The sequence below is a fragment of the Oratosquilla oratoria genome, chromosome 17 (genome assembly GCF_046742065.1).
Source record: "Oratosquilla oratoria isolate Oo_2021 chromosome 17, ASM4674206v1, whole genome shotgun sequence".
Classification (NCBI taxonomy): Eukaryota; Metazoa; Arthropoda; class Malacostraca; order Stomatopoda; family Squillidae; genus Oratosquilla; species Oratosquilla oratoria.
This window is the reverse complement of record NC_134793.1, coordinates 12,602,140-12,623,876: the sequence shown is the minus strand read 5'-3', so window position 1 is coordinate 12,623,876 and position 21,737 is coordinate 12,602,140. Positions and strand designations below refer to the sequence as shown.

The 21,737-nt window shown below is 43.1% G+C and overlaps 1 protein-coding gene across 5 annotated transcripts in view; it reads right to left on the bottom strand.

The window, feature by feature from the left end:
• The window catches only part of PAN3 (Poly(A) specific ribonuclease subunit PAN3), a 55,562-nt gene that overhangs the window by 8,748 nt on the left and 25,077 nt on the right, over nucleotides 1-21,737 (bottom strand). For all 5 annotated transcript variants that reach the window (XM_076200448.1, XM_076200449.1, XM_076200452.1 and 2 more), the window contains 5 exons: nucleotides 19,855-20,057; nucleotides 18,286-18,414; nucleotides 17,984-18,062; nucleotides 9,062-9,145; nucleotides 2,423-2,570 (listed from right to left, as the gene is read on the bottom strand). In XM_076200448.1, the coding sequence (XP_076056563.1) occupies nucleotides 2,439-2,570; nucleotides 9,062-9,145; nucleotides 17,984-18,062; nucleotides 18,286-18,414; nucleotides 19,855-20,057 (627 nt within the window). In that variant the 3' untranslated portion in view covers nucleotides 2,423-2,438. The remainder of the gene's footprint in view (nucleotides 1-2,422; nucleotides 2,571-9,061; nucleotides 9,146-17,983; nucleotides 18,063-18,285; nucleotides 18,415-19,854; nucleotides 20,058-21,737) is intronic.

Genomic DNA, 21,737 nt, shown 5'->3' with positions numbered 1-21,737 from the left:
ACAATAAGATAGAGTAGCAAGTAAGTGCCTTGGTGGATTAAAAAGTGTAATGAAAATTAGACATTTGGGAAAGGATGCTAAAAGGAGATTGTATGAAGGGGTGATTGTACTGACAGCACTGTATGGGGCAGAGACATGGAACATAAGAAAAGATGAGTTTAAATGTGTTTGAGATGAAATGTCTGAACAGTATAGTAGGGGTTACAAGGTTGGATAGAGTGAGAAATGAGGAGGTGAGGAGGAGAGTGGGGGTGGAAAAGGAGATGGGAGATAGGGTTGATGAAAGAGTATTGGGATGGTTTGGACACATGGAAAGAATGAGTGAAGAAAGATTAATAAAAGAAGTGTGGAGGACAGAGATGGATGGAGTGAACACGAGGACAACTGAGGATTAGATGGATGGATGGGGTAAAAGGGGTGTTGAGGAAGGAAGGGAAAAGGCAGTAGGGGTGAGTGGTGAATGGTTGTGCATGAATGATACTGTGATACATGGAAGGGAGTGGGTGGGGGATAGGGGGGGAGTTCAGGAGTGGTTGTGTGTTAATGCAGTTGATGAATTCCAAAGGGATTTCTCCCTCCCTTCAATGTTACTGCATGAAGGGATGGATGGAGAGAGAGAGAGAGAGGGGGGGGTCACCAATGAAATGAAGCTGCTTTAGTGTGGATGTGCTGTGTCTTACTGCATTGCTTTTAACTCAGGGCAATGGACAGATGCAGGGATGACCCAAGATGAGAGGGAGGGAAGAGGAATGGGTGGGAGTGGAATTATGCATTTTGATTTTGGCTACCTCCCTTGTAAGGGGGAAAAAGCCCTTGGTATGTACATATGTATGTCTTTGAGAAATGTGGTAGGTGTAGGGTTGGAAAATGCTTTTGAGATGGCTTGGACCTAGGGTATAAACATATATTTAAAATTAATAAAAATCATTATGATAAGAAATAAAATAAATAAAAAATACATTATGGATAACATGTGAATGTAGGAAACTTATCAGGATGACCCAGAATGAGGAAGATGGATGGCATGAAGGAGGCATTAGATGCAAAAGAAATGTCTGTTGAACAACAGAGGGTAAAAGATAGGTATGAAGGGATGACACTGTCCTTGAGGCGATGATTGAGGACAGACTGAAACAGTTGGTGACAAACTAGGAGGGTGATGGTAGAGGTGGGTCGGAGGTGAACTTAAAGACTGAGACTGGAGAAAAAGAAAAGCTTTAAGTATTTGTGATCACAATCAATCCCCCAAAGCTCCCAGCTAACCATCAACAGCCACCTAACTGACCCATAAGACAAACAAGGAAAAAATTATTGTGTTGTTATCTGGGTATGGCTAGGTTGGGCATTGTAAGATGAGGTGTTCAGTGTCTTTTGTGTGATGGTTACATCTAGGGCAGTTTGCCAAAACAGCCAACTTCAAAAAAACTTTGGGTCTACTGGGCCATTATCATCAGGATAAAGCTTCATACCTAACACGTGAAAGTTCCAAGGCAGTGCCAATAATACTAAGAAACACGGAACTTACAGCAGGAGGGGTTTTGCCGCAACTGAAGCTCTTATCTTTCCCTTGTGTGTTTGGATTACTTTAGGTGCACAAGATCCTGCCATATTTCATGGTCTACTGTAATGAAACTACAAACCAATCCTGATTGCACAGGGTCAACTATATTCCTTACCTAATCCATACCAAGGGCTTGTTCCCCACTATAAGGGAGGAGGTTAAGTCAAAAGGTACACATTCACTCCCACCCATTTCACTCCCATCCACCTCCCTTTCCTCCCTCTCATCTTGAAGCATCATCCTTGTCTCCTGCCCACTGCCCTGGGTCAGAAGCAATGCAGCAAGACAGTATATCCACAGCAAGCCTATACCTAATACATACATAGGGCTTTTTCCCCTTACAAGGAAGGTAGTCAAAGTCAAATGGCATAATTCTACTCCCACCCATTTCATCCCCACCCACTCCAATCCCATTCACCATCTCTCCCTCCCTCTTTTCTTAGCTCCTCCTGGATGAGAGGTCATCCCTGCATCTTGCCCATTACCCTCTGTAAGAAGCAAGACAGCAAGACATGGCACATCCATAACAAGGCCACTTCATACATAATAGGTTGACTAAATGCCATGCCTGTTAACAACTACAACCCAATTGTGTGCATCTCAGCATGGGAACAGAAATCCTCACCCTTTTCAATCCCATTTCACTCACCTCTTTCATTCCAAAAAACAAAACCATATCCCTTCTCTACCATTACTGCCAGTTCATTTTTGGTGCACCCTTCTCAAACAGATCTTCTTCATCTGCATACTCTTCCCCAACTCAGCCACATATATTTTCGCTTGTTTGACATCCAAACCATGAAACTTTACAGCCTCATTCATTTCTTCATACTAACATAAAATATCAAAGGTTATACATACCTGCCATGCTCAAGTGCTAAGAGGACATGACCCCTTTATGTGAGGAGGCTGCTTGTAATAGTTCCGTAAAGGACCTCTCAAAGCAGCGTTTAAGTTCTGCATATGATGTCACCAAGATGTTTTGCTGATCATGGGACATGAGACAGATCTGAAAATAAACAACTATAAGTATGGCAGTTGAGTAATGACAACAGCAGACTTAATTTCAACACTGTCTGCTGCCTTCCCAAGTAGAAACCAGTGACAATCCAACCTTGTATCTGAAAAATATTGCCTGTGATTGATCTGACTGCATACATCTATTTTTATACTAAAAGTCCTCTCCCCTTAAAAAGGTGGAAGCTAACCATGGCATGCTCCCATCACATACCCATTTGTTTCCCTTTTATCTTATCTATTCATTTTATTATTTTTCTACCTTATTCTGAATTATCATAATTTTTTCTAATTTTCATATATATAAACTTATTCCATTTATTTACTTATTGATTCAGTCTCCTCTATAAATTTCATGGGTGGATGAAGTGGAAAACTTCATCATATAATGAAGTGGTGGGGGTAGACCATCTCTGGCTGTCAAGCCCTACTGTGGAAGCACTGTTTCTTGGTACATGACCTTTGGCCCAAGCAGTGTAATGAAGAACTGGGATAACCCTTCATCCATGAGGTGATACGATGGGAGGGACAATGAACTGATTTTGGTTAGGTGTAGGGTGGGTGTATGTTTTGACTTAGACTACCCTCTTTTAAAAGGTGAAGGGTGGGTGCACGTCATGGGTGGCTAACACCTTCCATATGATGATGCCTACATAGACGTCATGAGAAGTGAGTGGGTTTACGAAGATGCTGGTGTTGGCATCTTGATTATATTTATTTTGTAGTTAGAGCTGAGTGACCCCATATTCTATGAACTGGTTTGATCATATTTTCTGTGGTTATTAATATTCAGAGTGAAACAGACCAAGAAATACAGCTGTAACTTTATATTTTATAATGTGAGTATTGTGATGCATCATCAAATCATTGTACATCAGACAGCTGATGCTGCCTGCAAGAATTTGACTTGTATTGATGAGGTTAAGGCTTTTTGGTATATGAACAAGAGTAGTTCAAAAAGCAATGCCTCCTATTCTTTCATTCTGCTCCAAAGGATCTGAGGGAATTTCCTATGGCCCTTATGATAATGAAACCTTCATGCTCATAACCTGAAATTTTCATTCTCTGTTACTGATACTGATGGGGTGACAGTCTTGTAAAGAAACCCTAGTAAAGGATATGCATCAGAAGCAGAGATGCGTCGCTGAATTCCTCCACGCAGAAGTGGAACCAATCGACATTCACTGGTTCTTGGTGAAAATTTATGGAGCCAAGACAGTTGATGTCAGCACAGTTAGGAGATGGGTTTGTCGATTCCAGAGTGGCGACAGAGATGTGAGTGACAAACCGCATTCCGAATAGCCATGCACAGGGCCTTGCTCATCACTGACAAAAGTGCATTGAAAAGGGGGTTGATTATGTAGAGAAATAAATTCTGGAGCAAAAATGTAGGCTCATTTAATGGTGCCACTCCTGTCTTTGTAGTTCTTCAACTTCTTGAGTTATGAATAATACATACATACATATACCAAAGGCTTTTTCCCCCTACATGGGGGGTAGCCAAAAAGAAAAAGGCATAGAAACCACTCCCACCCATTCCACTCCCCTCCACCCTCCTCTCTCCCTCTTATCTTGGCACCTCCTGGATGACGGGTCATCCCTGCATCCTGTCCACTGCCCTGGGTCAGAAGCAGTGTCACAAGAGACAGCACATCCACAGCAAGGCCGTTTCATAAATTCAGTGACCCCCCCCCCCTCTCTGTCCCCTCATGCAGAAAAGGAGAAGAGGGGGAGAAATCCCTTCGGGCTGCATCAATTTTCTTTTCTCATACATACCTCACCCCCCCCACCCCCACCCACTCCCCCTCATGCATCAGAGCATGATCTATACACACCCCCTCTCCATTCACCCCTATCTTCTGTCCTCATCTGTCCTTCCTCCACAGACATTCCTCTCTTTTGTAATGCCCCTTTCACCGCATCCATCCAACGCATCCTAGGACACCCCCTCATATTCACTCCTTCCACACTTCTTTTACAAATCTTTCTTCACTCATTCTTTCCATGTGTCCAAACCATCCTAATACCCATTCATCAACCCTATCTCCCAGCTCCCTTTTCACACCTGTTCTCCTTCTCACCTCCTCATTTCTCACTCTATCTAGCCTAGTAACCCCTATCATACTTCTCAGACATTTCATCTCAAACACATTCAAACTCCTTCTCTCTTCCTCTCTCATGTTCCATGTTTCTGCCCCATACAATGCTGTTGGCACAATCACTCCTTCATGTAACCTCCTCTTAGCATCCATTCCCAGATGTCTATATCTCATTACACTTTTCAATCCACCAAGGCATTTACTCCCTTCTCTCAATCTACATTCTACCTCCACCCCCACTCCTCCCTTTCCTGTCACATTCGCACCCAAGTATCTAAAACTATCCACTTCCTCAGTCTTTCACCCTTAATGCTCACCTCCAGCCTGCTGTCACTCTCTCCCCTTGTACATCTCATCACCTTACTTTTACCCACATTTATCTTCAGCTTCCTTCTTTCACACACCTTCTCAAACTCTGTCACTAACTTCCTCAATCCCTCCTCTGATCCTGCTACAACCGCAGTGTCGTCAGCAAACAACTGGCTCACCTCCCACTTTTCTCCATTTTCTTTAATCATCTCCAACCCCTGACCCACTACCCTTGCATTCACCTCTCGCACCACCCCATCCATATAAAGATTGAACAGCCAGGGCAACATAACACATCCCTGACGAAGTCCCACCTTTACCTCAAACCATTCACTCTCTCCATTTCTAATCCTAACACAAGCTCTACTACTCTCATAAAAACTCTTGACTGCTCTTAACAGCTTTCCTCCTATCCCATATATCTGCAGTACCTCCCACAGTGCCTTCCTGCCTTTCCCAGATTCATAATAATAATAATAATACATACAATGTCTGTTGAGGAAGGATGGGAGAAGACAGAAGATAAGGATGAATGGAGAATGGTTGTATATGGATGATGTTGTGATGCATGAAAGGAAGTGGGTGGGGGATGGGGGAAGAGGAAGTATGTATGAAAAATAAATTGATGTAGCCCGAAGGGATCTCTCCCAATTTTCTCCATTTCTGCATGAGGGGACGGAGAGGGGGGGTGGGATCGCTGATTTAATGAAGTGGCCTTGCTGTGGATGTGCTGTGTCTTGGGACACTGCTTCTGACCCACAGCAATAGGCAAGATGCAGGGATGACCCATCATCCAGGAGGACCCAAGATAAGAGGGAGGGAGGAGGTGGATGGGAGTGGAGTATGTGGGGATGGAATGGGTAGGGGTGGATTTTATGCCTTTGGTTTTTTTTTTGGCTAGACTACCTCCCTTGTACAGGGGAAAAAGCTTTGGGTATATGTATGTAATAATAATAATTATAAGATAAATAGGAGGCATAACTTTTGGAATTACCCTCGTAAAAATGTATGCAAGTTACTACTCATAACTTTGTTACATTATTTTAATTTTTATATTGTTTCCATCAATTGTTTACTATAATCAATAAATAGTATTAAGGTTTCATTTACACCAGTGCTAGTTGGGACCCACAAGGAAAGAAATTACCATGCCATGTTGCCCCCCCCCCCACACACACACACACAAAATAGACTCTCGTCATACCAACATGAGGCAGACAGACGGAAGAGTTGAAATTATAATCACTGGGACTTATAATGAAAACTTGCATGTGGTGGTCCATACCACTTTTCTTCAATTCACATCAACATCCTCATATCTATCTGAAAATGCCACCTACAAGGACCACAATCTCTAGTCTGGGCCTACGATAATTTTTCTATAGATTTAAACTTTTTTTCCTCAATTTTTTTCACATGAGCTGAAAAGTGGCAAATGTTACCCCTCTTCCTTCTACTAGCCACAAACACACCGAAAATTCTTGGTGTAACATACGATACATCCATGTCTTTCAAACAACACCTCACAAACATAAAAAACAAATGCACACCTAGACTTAACGCACTTAAGTCAATCACTGGAACAACATTTGGACAAAACAAAGAAACTAATATAACAATATACAAACAATGCATACGCTCAGTGATGAATTATGCGAGTCCTGCATGGGCTCCTAATCTCAGTGAGACACACCACAACACCCTTCAAATCATACAAAACAAAGCCCTAAAAACAATTACAGGCTGCACAAATACAACACCTACAGACCATTTACACCATGAAACAAAAGTCCTCAAAGTCAAGGACCACCTCGACATGAGAGGCACACAATCACTTGCTGCAGCCACCACAAACACATCACACCCGCTACACTACATAGCAGAACACCCACACACACCAAGAAACATTAAAACTACACCCAAAGACCTTTATTACGCACAGATACTCTCTTCTCTTCCTCCACAACCACCAAATACCAGCCTCCGGAAACATATTCATAATCATATCACTCACCGCTCCATTAACACACTGAAAGACAACACACTGCTGCATGCCAGACCCCCTGATATCCACCCTTCTGAATCCTCTCTCCCACGAAAGGACAGAGTCCACTTGGCCAGACTGCGATGCGGTCACCACCCAGCACTTCTAAGCTACCAGAAGAGGCTGGACGACCGTGTTGTGAACAGCTGCCCAGGATGTAACACTTCACCCCATACCATACAACACATAATGGAAGACTGCATTATACACAATCATGCACGCAAACAACACAACATACACTCTATAAAGGATTTGTGGGAAAACCCAGTTTCGGCTGTGGCCTTCCTTGGGGAGACGGGACTGCTCGGACAGACAGTCTAGGGAACGACAACAACAACAACTAGCCATGATATACATATATATAAAGAGAGAGGGAGAGAGAGACCCATACTAGTACAATATAAACAACTTAATGATTCTTCCAAGAGAAATCTAAGGAAGGGCCAAGGACAATTACTGTCTGCTAAGCTGCAGCTTTCCAGTTGATAAAAAACAATTGTTACTGGCAATGGGTCATCAGACCATCTAAAAGATTCTTCACAGAAGAAACATTGGACCTTTGTAGTATTAAAAGACTAGAATTTTTTTCAACATGCTGATTTGTGTTCTAAGTTGGAACGAATCTTCATAGTATTTAGTATTATTGAAGTTATTGCTAACAATTACTGTCCAAACATACACAAACACATTAGAAACTCTCCCTATGATATTCATAATTAAAGTGCTATTACTGTGCATTATATTCTATAAGGAAATGGTCAAAGAAGAAAACAACCAAACACAGCACCAGTCAAACCAAGCATATAATATCCTCCAACTGTTTTTTGTGCATGTGCATGCATGGATGTGTGTGAGAGCATGTGCACTTGCAATAGGCCTTATTAATTAGCTTTCCTCTTGTATTAGAGGCCAAATCATTAAAGTCTGGGCTGCACACTTTTAGGAAATGTCAATTATCTTTTATACTATATGAAGGAGTGACAGACTATTTACCAAGGGCTTTTACCTCCTAATAAGGGAGACAGCCAAATCAAAAAGTATGCATTCCCTCCCATTCGCCACCCCTGCCTCCCTCTCATCTTAGATCCTCGTGGATGAAGGGTCATCACTGTCTCCCACCTGCCCTGTGTCAGAAGCAATGTCGCAAGACATAGTACATCCACAACAAGTCCACTTCACTTAGTCAGTGACCCCCCTCTCCATCCCCTCATGTGGAAAATAAAGAAGACAAGGTAAAATAATTTTGGGCTGTGTTAAAATATCATCCACACATAATCACTTCCTACTCCCCCCACCCCCCACCTCCTGTAACATCACAGAATTTTATATATATATATATATATATATATATATATATATATATATATATATATATATATATATATATATATATATATATATATATATATGCAAGCAATCACATCACCATGATACAAAAACGCAAAATAACCACAGAAGATTATATATATATATATATATACAGACGCTCCTCAACTTACGTTTTAGTTACATTCCGAACGGCCGAACGTAAGTTGAAAATGAACGTAAGTTGTTACTGTACTATACATCCGTAAATTCTATTACCGTATCTTATAAAACACCCCTAAATCATTAATTATACACATAACATTGTAAAATAATAACATTAATTTCAAATAAATTAAATTCAAGCAACATAAATTGAGATGGTGGAGGAGGAGGGGGAGGAGGAGGAGGAGGAGGCAAGGCACGTTCAGTCTGTCGTTTGTGCCATGTAAACAATGGACGCAGCATCATGCGTAAGTATCGTTTGAACTACGGAGAGCGCGCTAAACTAAAAAATTCACTCAAATTTTTTTTTTACAATTTTTTTTACAGTCAGTTCAAACGTAAAATAAAAAAAAACGTAAAACGAATGAACGTAAGCAGAGGAGCGTCTGTATATATATATATATATATATATATATATATATATATATATGTATATATGTATATATATATATATATATATATGTATATATATAAAATCACATTTTGAGGTGCATTACTCACCTTGTCTGGAGATCCAGCATCTAATTTATTGATGACTGTGATGACATGACCAAGGTCTAACCATGGGCGCCCATCCTCAGTCATCTGTAATGGAGAACAGATAAAGCATCATAAATCAATCAATCCATACACTGCTCTGGATTTCTCTTGCTGGAGACATGTGGCACCAAAGAATCCAGCAACAATTATTGGGTTAACCCACAGGTCATTTAATGTAGATTTTGTGGAGTTGTCTAGAATGTGTGAGTGTAGAGCGAAGTATGATAACATGGCCTGTGTCCACTGTGGCAATTATATCTGTTGCATGAGTTGTGCTGGTGATACACCCCTCTTATATATGTATAAGAGAGGCATTGCAAAAGAGGGGCATGTCTGTTCAGAAAGGAAGGGAGAAGACAGAAAGGGGTGAGTGGAGAATGGTTGTATATGGATGATGCTGTGATGCATAGAAGGGAGGAATGGGTGGGGGATGGGGGTTAGGGAGTGGTTATGTATGAATGATATTTTGATGAAACCCGAATGGATTTCTGTCTTCTCTTTTTTTTTGCATAAGGGGATGGAGAGGGGGAGTCACTGATTAAATGAAGCAGCCTGCTATGGATGTACTGTGTCTTGCTGCATTGCTTCTGACCCAGGTCAGGGATGACCCAGCATCCATGAGGAGCCAAGAAACAAGGGAGGGAGGGAGGGGAGGTGATGAAATAGGTAGGGGTGGAATTATGTCTTTTGACTTTGGCTACTTCCCTTGAAAGGGGGAAAAAGCCCTTGGTATATGTATGTATGACTGGTATTCAGCCAGTTATCTGTTTCTGCTGTTTTATCCCTTTATGGGTGGTGGTGGTAGGAATGTCATCACATTCCAAATCAAATCACAGGTGACTGAATGTAATGGAGATAGAGGACCAGGAATCCCATTGTCTGTATTTTTCTCATGCAAAGAATGAGGTGGATGGATAATGTTAAGGATATATCCTACACAAGATTTGGTTAAATTTGTAAACTACAAGTGGTGGCCCTATGGGAAGGATGAAAGAATCACTTCCGGCCTGCCTGCCTTCAAAACCTGTGGCATCCATCTGCAGGTGCAACCCCAAGGTTTTGGTCTCAGATATATTAATAAGAATTCTTGTCTTAACCACTTCAGTACGATTCAATTTCTCTCACACAGCATTGGCTGCCATATGTAATTTGCATCACAAAACTTGCATTGTAAAATATAGTCACTGCTGTATTACTTGTTCTCTTTTACATACATACCAAGGTTTTTCCCCCCTTACAAGGGAGGTAGCCAAAAAGGAAAAGGCATAAAATCATTCCCACCCATTCCATCCCTGAATACACTCCACAACCCTCCACCCTCCCTCTTATCTTAGCACCTCCCGAATGACGGGTCATCCCTGCACCTTGTCCACTGCCCTGGGTCAGAAGCAGTGTTGCAAGAGACAGCACATCCACAGCAAGGCCGCTTCATTAAATCGGAGACCCACTCTCTCCGTCGCCCCATGCATAAAAGGAGAAGACGGGAAGAAATCCCTTCAGGCAGCGTCAACTTTTGCTCACACATACTACCTAACCCCCCATCCCCCCGCCCATTCCTCCTCATGCATCACAACATCATCCATATACAACCATTCTCCATTCACCCGTCTTCTGTCCTCTCCCGTCCTTCCTCAACAGACATTCCCCTCTTCCCCAAAGCCCCCTTCACCCCATCCATTCACCTCATCCTAGGATGTCCCCTCATGTTCACTCCCTCCACATCTGCCTTCCATACCTCTTTTACTAGTCTTTCTTCACTCATTCTTTCCACGTGTCCATACCATCCTAATACTCTTTCATCAACCCTATCTCCCAACCCCCTTTCCACCCCTGTTTTCCTCCTCACCTCCTCATTTCTCACTCTATCCAGCCTAGTAACCCCCATCATACTTCTCAGACACCTCATCTCAAACACATTCAAACTCCTTCTCTCTTCCTCTCTTATGTTCCATGTTTCTGCCCCATACAGTGCTGTTGGCACAATCGCTCCTTCATATAGTCTCCTCTTAGCATCCATTCCCAAATGTCTATTCCTCATAACACTTTTTAAACCACCAAGGCATTTACTCGCTTCTCTCAATCTACATTCTACCTCCACCTTCATTCTACCTTTTCCTGCCACATTTGCACCCAAGTATCCAAAACTATCCACTTCCTCCAGTCGCTCTCCCTTAATGCTCACTTCCAGTCTACTGCCACTTTCACCCCTTGTACATCTCATCACCTTACTTTTACCCACATTTATCTTTAGCTTTCTTCTATCACATACTCTCCCAAACTCTGTCACCAACTTCCTCAATCCTTCCTCCGATCCTGCCACAAGTGCAGTGTCGTCCGCAAACAACAGCTGGCTCACCTCCCACTTTTCTCCATTTTCTTTAACCATCTCCAATCCCTGACCCACTACCCTTGCATTTACCTCTCGCACTACCCCATCCATGTATAAGTTGAACAGCCAGGGCGACATAACGCATCCTTGACGAAGTCCCACCTTTACCTCGAACCACTCACTCTCTCCATTTCTTTTACTCCGAGTAATAATAATAGAAAAGAATACTGTCACCAAGTATTTCAACTTGGATCATAAGAGGCGAGAAGAAAGGGACGGGGAGTGGGACTAGGCATCCTTCTCCTTGTAGCCCCACAGGGGACATTCCTAAACAAAAAAGTAAAGGCATAAGAGGGTCTGGGAGTTTTCCGACCAGCACCCTAAGGTTTGGGTCTTTTAATGTGCATGGATGTGGTACAGATGAGAGTAAAAGGGAAGAGATAGGTAGTATGTTTGTGAGAAGAAAGATGGATGTGTTGGCTTTGAGTGAAACTAAGTTGAAAGGGAAGGGTGAGTGTAAGTTTGGGAGTGTAAGTGGGAGGTTATCAGGAGTGAAGAGAGGGCGAGAGAGGGAAGGGGTGGCTATTCTAGTAAGTGAGGAGGTAGGTAAATATGTAGTGAAGTGGAAGGAGGTTTCCTCAAGGATAATGTGGATGAAGGTAAAACTGGGAAAGGAGATGTGGGTCTTTGTAAATGCATATGGGCCTGGCAGTGAGAAGAGTGTAGAAGGGAGGCCTTTTGGATAGATTTAAATGAATGCATAGAGGATTTAGGGAGAAATGTCAATGTAATAGTACTGGGAGACCTTAATGCTAGGGTAGGAAATGGTCCAATTGATGGAGTGGTTGGGAAATGTGGAGCTCCAGGAAAGAATCGTAGTGGAGAGTTGATGGTGGAAATGTGTCTAGAAAGAGAGTTGATGATAGCAAATACAGTGTTTCGGAAGAAAGTCAAGCATAAGTACACATGGGAGAGGGTGGTGGAGGGAAGGGTGGTAGATAGAGCATTGATGGATTATGTAATGGTAAATAGGACTATGATAGGAAAAGTTAAGGATGTACATGTGCTAAGGGGAGAGGGTGGGGGAATATCAGATCATTTTTTGGTGGAAGGTAAGTTGAGAGTGGAGGATAGATGGAGGAAGAGGAAAGGGACAAAAGGTAGGGAGGTGCTTAGAGTGAACTCTTTAAATGAAAAGGAAAAGGAGGAGTACAAGAAGAAGCTGAAGGAGGAGTGGGAGGGAGTGAAGGATAGAGTAGAGCTAGGTGTGGAGGAGGAATGGGGATGGTTCAAGGAGGGAGTCACAAAGTGTGCAAGGATGGTGTGTGGAACAAGAAGGACAGGAGGAAATAGAAGGAAGGGTAGTGAATGGTGGGATGAGGAAACAAAGAAGGTTGTAGAAGAGAAGAAGCGAGCTTTCACAGATTGGTTACAAAATAGGACGAGGGAGTCATATGAGAGGTACAAAGAAAAGAAAAGAGAAGTAAAGCAAAAGGTAAAGGAGGCAAAGAGGAGAGCAGATGTGAAGTGGGGTGAGAGTATGACAGAAAATTTTGAAAGTAATAAAAAGATGTTTTGGAAAGAAATTAAGAGAGGAAGAGGAGGCGAATCAAGTAGAGAAGAAAAGGTAAAAGATGCAGATGGAGAGATGATAATGGAAGAGAAGGCAGTAAGGGGAAGATGGGCAGAATATTTTAGGGAGTTGCTAAATGTGAAGGAGGATAGGGAGGGAAAGATAGTTGCAGTGGGAAATGCTAAGAAAATGAGAGTGATGAGTGAGGAAAATGGAGGAGAAATAAGGAAGGATGAAGTGAAGGCATTTGTTAAGATGATGAGAGCAGGTAAGGCACCTGGTCTGGATGGATGCCATGCAGAATGTCTAAAAAAAGGAGGTACAGTGATGGTGGACTGGGTGGTGAGGTTATTTAATGTTTGCTGGAGAGAGGGTAGAGTGCTGGAGGACTGGAGGAGTGCCTGTATAGTTCCATTTTACAAGGGAAAAGGGGACAAGTGTGAATGTAGTAGTTTCAGAGGGATTAGCTTGTTAAGTGTAGTGGGGAAGGCTTATGGGAGGATCTTGATTGAGAAGATTAGGAGAGGAACAGAGGGAGTAATTGGTGAGGAACAGTGTGGATTTAGGACGGGTAGAGGTTGTGTAGATCAGATCTTTGTGGTAAGACAAATATGGGAGAAAGCTATAGGAAAGGGGAAGGATGTTTTTTGGGCTTTTATGGATCTGGAAAAGGCTAACAATAGGGTGGACAGAAAGGCACTGTGGGAGGTTATGCAGATATATGGGATAGGAGGAAAGCTTCTAGGAGCTGTCAAGAGTTTTTATGAGAGTAGTAGAGCTTGTGTCAGGATTAGAAATGGAGAGAGTGAGTGGTTCGAGGTAAAGGTGGGACTTCGTCAAGGATGCATTATGTCACCCTGGCTGTTCAACTTATACATGGATGGGGTAGTGGGAGAGGTAAATGCAAGGGTAGTGGGTCAGGGATTGGAGATGGTTAAAGAAAATGGAGAAAAGTGGGAGGTGAGCCAGCTGTTGTTTGCTGACAACACTGCGCTTGTGGCAGGATCAGAGGAGGGATTGAGGAAGTTGGTGACAGAGTTTGGGAGAGTATGTGATAGAAGAAAGCTAAAGATAAATGTGGGTAAAAGTAAGGTGATGAGATGTACAAGGGGTGAAAGTGGCAGTAGACTGGAAGTGAGTATTAAGGGAGAGCGACTGGAGGAAGTGGATAGTTTTGGATACTTGGGTGCAAATGTGGCAGGAAAAGGTGGAGTGGAGGTGGAGGTAGAATGTAGATTGAGAGAAGCGATTAAATGCCTTGGTGGATTAAAGAGTGTAATGAGGAATAGATATTTGGGAATGGATGTTAAGAGGAGACTGTATGAAGGAGTGATTGTGCCAACAGCACTGTATGGGGCAGAAACATGGAACATAAGAGAGGAGTTTGAATATGTTTGAGATGAGGTGTCTGAGAAGTATGATGGGGGTTACTAGGCTAGATAGAGTGAGAAATGAGGAGGTGAGGAGGAGAACAGGGGTGGAAAGGGGGTTGGGAGATAGGGTTGATGAAAGAGTATTAGGATGGTTTGGACACATGGAAAGAATGAGTGAAGAAAGACTAGTAAAAGAGGTATGGAAGGCAGATGTGGAGGGAGTGAACATGAGGGGATGCCCTAGGATGAGGTGGATGGATGGGGTGAAGGGGGCTTTGGGGAAGAGGGGAATGTCTGTTGAGGATGGACAGGAGAGGACAGAAGACAGGGATGAATGGAGAATGGTTGTATATGGATGATGTTGTGATGCATGAGGTGGAATGGGCAGGGGGGTGAGGTAGTATGTGTGAGCAAAATTTGATGCAGCCCGAAGGGATTTCTCCCCATCTTCTCCTTTTATGCATGGGGGGACGGAGAGGGTGGGTCTCCGATTTAATGAAGCGGCCTTGCTGTGGATGTGCTGTGTCTTGCGACACTGCTTCTGACCCAGGGCAGTGGACAAGGTGCAAGGATGACCCGTCATCCAGGAGGTGCTAAGATAAGAGGGAGGGTGGAGGGGTGTGGAGTGTATTCAGGGATGGAATGGGTGGGAATGATTTTATGCCTTTGCCTTTTTGGCTACCTCCCTTGTAAGGGGGAAAAAGCCTTGGTATATGTATGTAATAATAATAAACAGAAAACATGATCAAACCAGTTCACAGAATCTGGGGTTAACTCGTGTACATCTACAAAAAATATATGTAATCAAGACGCTGACACTGGCATTCTCATGTACCCACTTGCGCCTCATGATCCCTACGTAGTTGTCACTGTCCTGAAGTGGTTAATTCTAAGTGACTAGAAACATGCACCTCCACAGCAACTAGCAATAGTCCTTGGTACCTCCCATAGATCTCTCTGGGAAGGAATTTTAGACTAGTGTTTGTGTCATATTAGTGCATGAGTTTCCATGTCACTGTCTCCAAATATAAGTAGTAAAAGCAGAAGTGGTAGCAGTACTAGTAGTAGTATTGGTAGTAGCAGTGATAGTAGTATTAGTAGGTGGAAGGAAGCACATGCTAAGTATTAGCTCTCTTGAAAAGGCAGAGAAAATACAGTTGAAGTTTGTACAGATTATGGTTTGGCCCCCATGGAGATGCACCTCTAGATGAAGGTGAGAATGTTGGCAGGTTTTGAAGATGGGTGGCAGGTGCATCATCTTCTCTATTTTGCAGGGACACCTCATGCAGGAACCCATTGTTAGGCCTTTGAAGTACATGCTAAAAATATAAAATCAACATCCTTCATCACCCCCCCCCCCAAAAAAAAATATATATATATATAAATTAGGGTCACATGAAGAATTGTCACTCTAGAACACCCTCATGAAGAATCATCACCCCACAAGATCCCACCTAAAGAATTGTCACCCCAGTATGCCAAATATCAACAGTGGAATAAATATTATGTTAGGTTAGGGTTGGGTTAGGTTGAATGAGGGTTATGCTTATTGTTATCAACTTATACAACCAAAGAATCATAAACCTAGGATAGCCCAGATGAAGAATTGTCACCCTGTCAAAGACTGGGGTGACAATTCTTCATGTGATCCAAAAATTATATATATGTATATACCAAGGGCTTCTTCCACCTTATAAGGGAGGTAGCCAGTCAAGGCATGCACCCACTCCCACCCATTCCACTCCCATCCACCACCTTTGTTTCACTCTCATCTTAGCTACTCATGGATAAGAATTTACCCGGTCTCCTACCCACTGCCTGGGTCAGAAGCAATGAAGCATGACACAGTACATTCACAACATGGCTGCTTCACATACAAGACAAACCTCCCTTCTCATCCCCTTATGCGGAAAATAAAGATGATGGAGAAATCCCTTCAGGCTGAATCAAAATATCATTCATACACAACCATTCTTCATTCACCCCTATCTCCTGCGCTTCCCTGTTCAATACATTCCCCTCTCACTCAGATCACCTTTCACCCCATCCATCCATCTCATCCTCAGTTGTCCCCTCATGTTCACTCCATCCACCTTTGCTTTCTACACCTATTTTGCTAATCTTTCTCTGCTCATTCTTTACATGTGCCCAAACCATCCCAATAATCTTTTATCAGCTGCCTCTCCACCCCTGTTCTACTCTTATTTTATTCAATCTTGTAACCCCTACCATACTTCTCAGATATTTAATTTCAAACACATTTAAACTTCTCTTTTTTGCCTCTCTTAAATTCCAAATATACAGTGTTGTAGGTACAATCACATTCATACATACATATACTGAAGGCTTTTTCCCCCTTACAAGGGAGGTAGCCAAAGAAAAGACATAAAAACCACTCCCACCCATTCCATCCCTAACTACTCCATTCCCCTCCACCCTCTTCCCTCCCTCTTATCTTGGCACCTCCTGGATGACGGGTCATCCCTGCATCCTGTCCACTGCCCTGGATCAGAAGCAGTGTCACAAGACACAGCAAGGCTGTTTCATTAAATTGGTGACCCCCTCCCCATCCCCTCATGCAGAAAAGGAGAAGACAGGGAGAAATCCCTTCAGGCTGCATAAATTTATTTCTCACACATACTCCCTCACCCCCATCCCCCACCCACTCCACCTCATGCATCACAGCATCATTCATACACAACCATTCTCCATTCACCCCTATCTTCTGTCCTCTCCCGTCCTTCCTCAACAGACATTCCCCTCTTTCCCAATGCCCCTTTTACCCCATCCATCTCATCCTTGGTTGACCTCTCATGTTCACTCCTTCCACCTCTACATTCCACACCTCTTTTACTAGTCTTTCTTCACTCATTCTTTCCATGTGTCCAAACCATTCCAATACAATCACACCTTCATATGATCTTCTCTTTGCATCCATTCCCAAAAGCCTTGTTCTCATAACTTTTCAAATGCCCAAGACATTTACTTGCTTCACTCAATCTACATTCTACCTCCACCCCTACTCCTCCATTTCCTGCCACATGCAACCCCAAACATTTAAAACTATCCACTTCCTCCAACTTCTCCCCTTTAAGCCTTGCTTCCAATCCACTTTCCCCTTTCACATCTCATCACCTTCCTTTTACCCACATTTACCTTCAACTTTCTCCTATTGTATACAACTACACTAAAAAAGTAAAAAAAAAAGTCAAAGAACTCCACAAAAAAATATATACATAATCATCTAAATCTATCAAGCCAAGATAGAAGGGAGGGAGGGGGGTGAATAAGAGTGGAGTATGTGGGGATGGAATGGGTGGGAATGGATTTTATACTTTTGTTTTTTGGCTACCTCCCTTGTAAGGGGGATAAAGCCTTTGGTACATACATATACCAAAGGCTCTTTCCTCCTTACATGGGAGGTAGCCAAAAAACAAATGCATAGAAACCACTCCCACCCATTCCATCCCCTACATACTCCACTCCCCTCTACCCTCTTTGGCACTGCCTTTGGTATATGTAAATATCAAAGACTTTCTCCCCATTATAAGGGAGGTAGTCAAATCAATAATTACAAATATACTGTTTTGCATCTCTCTTGGGCTTACCTGGTGGAAGACATAATCTTTAAACAGTTTCAGCATGTATCGGTCACCCGTCTCACTCCATGCTGTGTCCATGTTCAACCTGCATCATTAAGAGAATTTCCCATTTAGCAAATGCCAGTTTCAAGACCAAGTTTCCACTGTACATCATTAGATTTTAACATTACTTTTGACTGGATCAATTATACCAGTATGGTTCTTCTATAAAATAACCTCAAATGGGTTCTGGAATGCACTTATTTTTATCTTCAAAAAGTTCTTTGTCTACATTGCAACCTGATACCAAAAATAATAGAAAATCTCACTCTGGGCGATCAACAATGGTGTTCAGCTTTGTGAGAATCCTGAATAATCGCCCATTATGGATCTCCTTTGCCATCTCTGCCTCATACACATCCCCCCGCTGAGTGGCTGTCTCCAGTGCTGTGTAAAATCTACAAAAACAAAAAAATGGGAAGCAGCATTAACTCCTGTACTCCGGCGACATCTAAGTTGAATCAAATCTAACACCAATAGTCAGAATAATATCTACAAAATACAGGAAACCTTTAATTTATGAACATAGAATTTATGTTACCATACCTGTTGCCCTGAGAGTCTCTTACCAGAAACTCCCAGGGCTGAGGTTGCTGGTAACAGCCCCAAGGCTCTCCCATGGAATTCTCAGGGAAGAAATTTTGTGTGTTATGTGTACGTGGGGCATAAGAGTAATAATGATCCCTCATGTTTTGTGGACTGAAAACTCATAGACCCACAGTAGTCAATGACCCTCAGGCCCTCCCATTAATCTCTCCCGGAAGAAACATGGGACTGCTGTCTATGATGTGTTAGTGTAGGTCTGTTGCTGGCTGGTAGGAGAAAAAGGAAGAGAGCAGTCACCAGATGTCAGCTCTCCTTAAGGAAAAAAGTGGTCAAGATGGATAAAACTGAGATATCTTGGGCTCAGTCCAGAGACTGAGTACCAGGCCCTCAGGGGTGCACCTCCAAATTAAGGTGTGGGTGATGGGATATGAAGGACCACTATGTACAGGTCCCCCTATTACTGGTCCTTGAATCAGTGCAAGACACATTCTTTGACTTTCCTAAACTCACACCGTTCTTTCCCAAGTACACCCTCTGTTCCTCCTAATAAACAATACATCTACCTAAATACCACAGGCTTCTTTCCCATTATAAGGGATGTAGGTAACCAAGGCATGCAGCCACCCCCAACCCATCACATATTTGTTTCCCTTCACCTTAGCTCCTCATGGATGAAGGGTCATTTCTGTCTCCCACGTGCTGCCCAGGTCGTAAGTAATGCAACATATCTTAAATAAATAACTAAAAAAGTGGTCTAACATCAATGAGCACTAAGTCAGATGGCATTCTAGGGTGGTTCTAGATGACTAGGCTTTGTGTTAATTATGATCTAAGCATGAGCATAATTTATCACCCTACATGCAAACAAGAGGTAGTCCAGTACCTACTACATGCAACACTCCACCAGAGGAGGCCACATCCTCAGCCGTAGGTTCTCCCCTATGGTTCCTCACAAAGGTGATCACAATAATTTTGTGATTAAAGAAGAAGTGCAGGACCCTATGCAGGAACCTTCTGATTATGTCATAACCCCTCCATCACTTTTTTTTTATCCACCCTGACAAAGTATGTAATATAACAATAGCCTTTACCAATTCGTGAGTGGGATAGCCATGCCAAAGTACCCCTTGATTTTCATGGGAGAAAAATACATAAAAAAAGGAACCTCCAGTCCTTTAACTTAGCCCTTTTTAGTCCCCTTTTCCAACGTACACGGGAACATACAGGCAGCATTTTCAACCCCCTACTACAGGAGCATACACAATAAGAAAACCATCAGCACTAAAGCTTACCGAGCACCAATCATTGGCATGATGTCATTAACATTCTTGATGCGCTGTGATGTGAGAAGACACACCACCAGCATGGAGAGATCCCTTGAATAGGACCGGTTGATGAGTTCCAGAGCGGCCTGGATATTGTCGCGTTGCAAGGCGAGGACGGAGTTACATGCCAATGCAACCATCAGCTTTCCCAAATTGACCAAATCCTCTTGCTGCAAGTCCAAGCCAATTGATTAGTAAAAATGAATATATCATACATACATATATATATATATATTATATATATATATCAAAGGTTTTCTCCCCCTTACGAGAGAGGTAGCCAAAGTCAAAAGGCATAATTCCACCCCCACCCACCCCATTCCCATTCACCACTCCTCCCTCCCTCTTTTCTTAGCTCCTCCTGGATGATGGGTCATCCCTGCATCTTGCCCACTACCCTGGGTCACGCAATCCAGCAAGACACAGCACATCCAAGGCAAGGCTACTTCATTTGATCAGCAACCCCCCCTCTCCATTCCCTCATCCAGAAAAAGAGAATACTGGGAGAAATCCTTTCAGGTTGTTTCAAAATATCATTCACACATACCCACTCACTAACCCCCCATCCTCCACCCACTCCCTTCCATGCATCATCCATATACAACCATTCTCCACTCACCCCTATCTTCTGTCTTCTCCTTTCTTTCCTCAACAGATAAAACCCTTTTTCTCAATGCCCCTTTTACCCTATCCATGCATCTCATCCTCTCCCACCTCCTTTTCCACTCCCATTCTCCTCCTCATTTCTCACTCTATCCAGCCTAGTAACCCCTAACATACTTCTCATACATACATATACCAAGGCTTTTTCCTCCTTACAAGGGAGGTAGCCAAAAAGGAAAAGGCATAAAATCATTCCCACCCATTCCATCCCTGAATACACTCCACACCCCTCCACCCTCCCTCTCATCTTAGCACCTCCTGGATGACGGGTCATCCCTGCACCTTGTCCACTGCCCTGGGTCAGAAGCAGTATCGCAAGACACAGCACATCCACAGCAAGGCCACCTCTCCGTCCCCCCATGCATAAAGGAGAAGACGGGGAGAAATCCCTTTGGGCTGCATCAAAAATTTGCTCACACATACTACCTCACCCCCCATCCCCCCGCCCATTCCACCTCATGCATCACAACATCATCCATATACAACCATTCTCCATTCACCCCTGTCTTCTGTCCTCTCCCATCCTTCCTCAACAGACATTCCCCTCTTCCCCAAAGCCCCCTTCACCCCATCCATCCACCTCATCCTAGGACGTCCCTTCAACTTCACTCCCTCCACATCTGCCTTCCATATCTCTTTTACTAGTCTTTCTTCACTCATTCTTTCCATGTGTCCAAACCATCCTAATACTCTTTCATCAACCCTATCTCCCAACCCCCTTTCCACCTCTGTTCTCCTCCTCACCTCCTCATTTCTCACTCTATCCAGTCTAGTAACCACCATCATACTTCTCAGACACTTCATCTCAAACACATTCAAGCTCCTTCTCTCTTCCTCTCTTATGTTCCATGTTTCTGCCCCATACAGTACTGTTGGCACAATCACTCCTTCATACAGTCTCCTCTTAACATCCATTCCCAAATGTCTATTCCTCATTACACTCTTTAATCCACCAAGGCATTTACTCGCTTCTCTCAATCTACATTCTACCTCCACCTTCACTCCACCTTTTCCTGCCACATTTGCACCCAAGTATCTAAAACTATCCACTTCCTCCAGTCGTTCTCCCTTAATGCTCACTTCCAGACTACTGCCACTTTCACCCCTTTTACCCTTCACCTTAGCTCCTCGTGCTGTCAGCACAATCACTCCTTCATACACTCTCCTCTTATCATCCATTCTCAAAT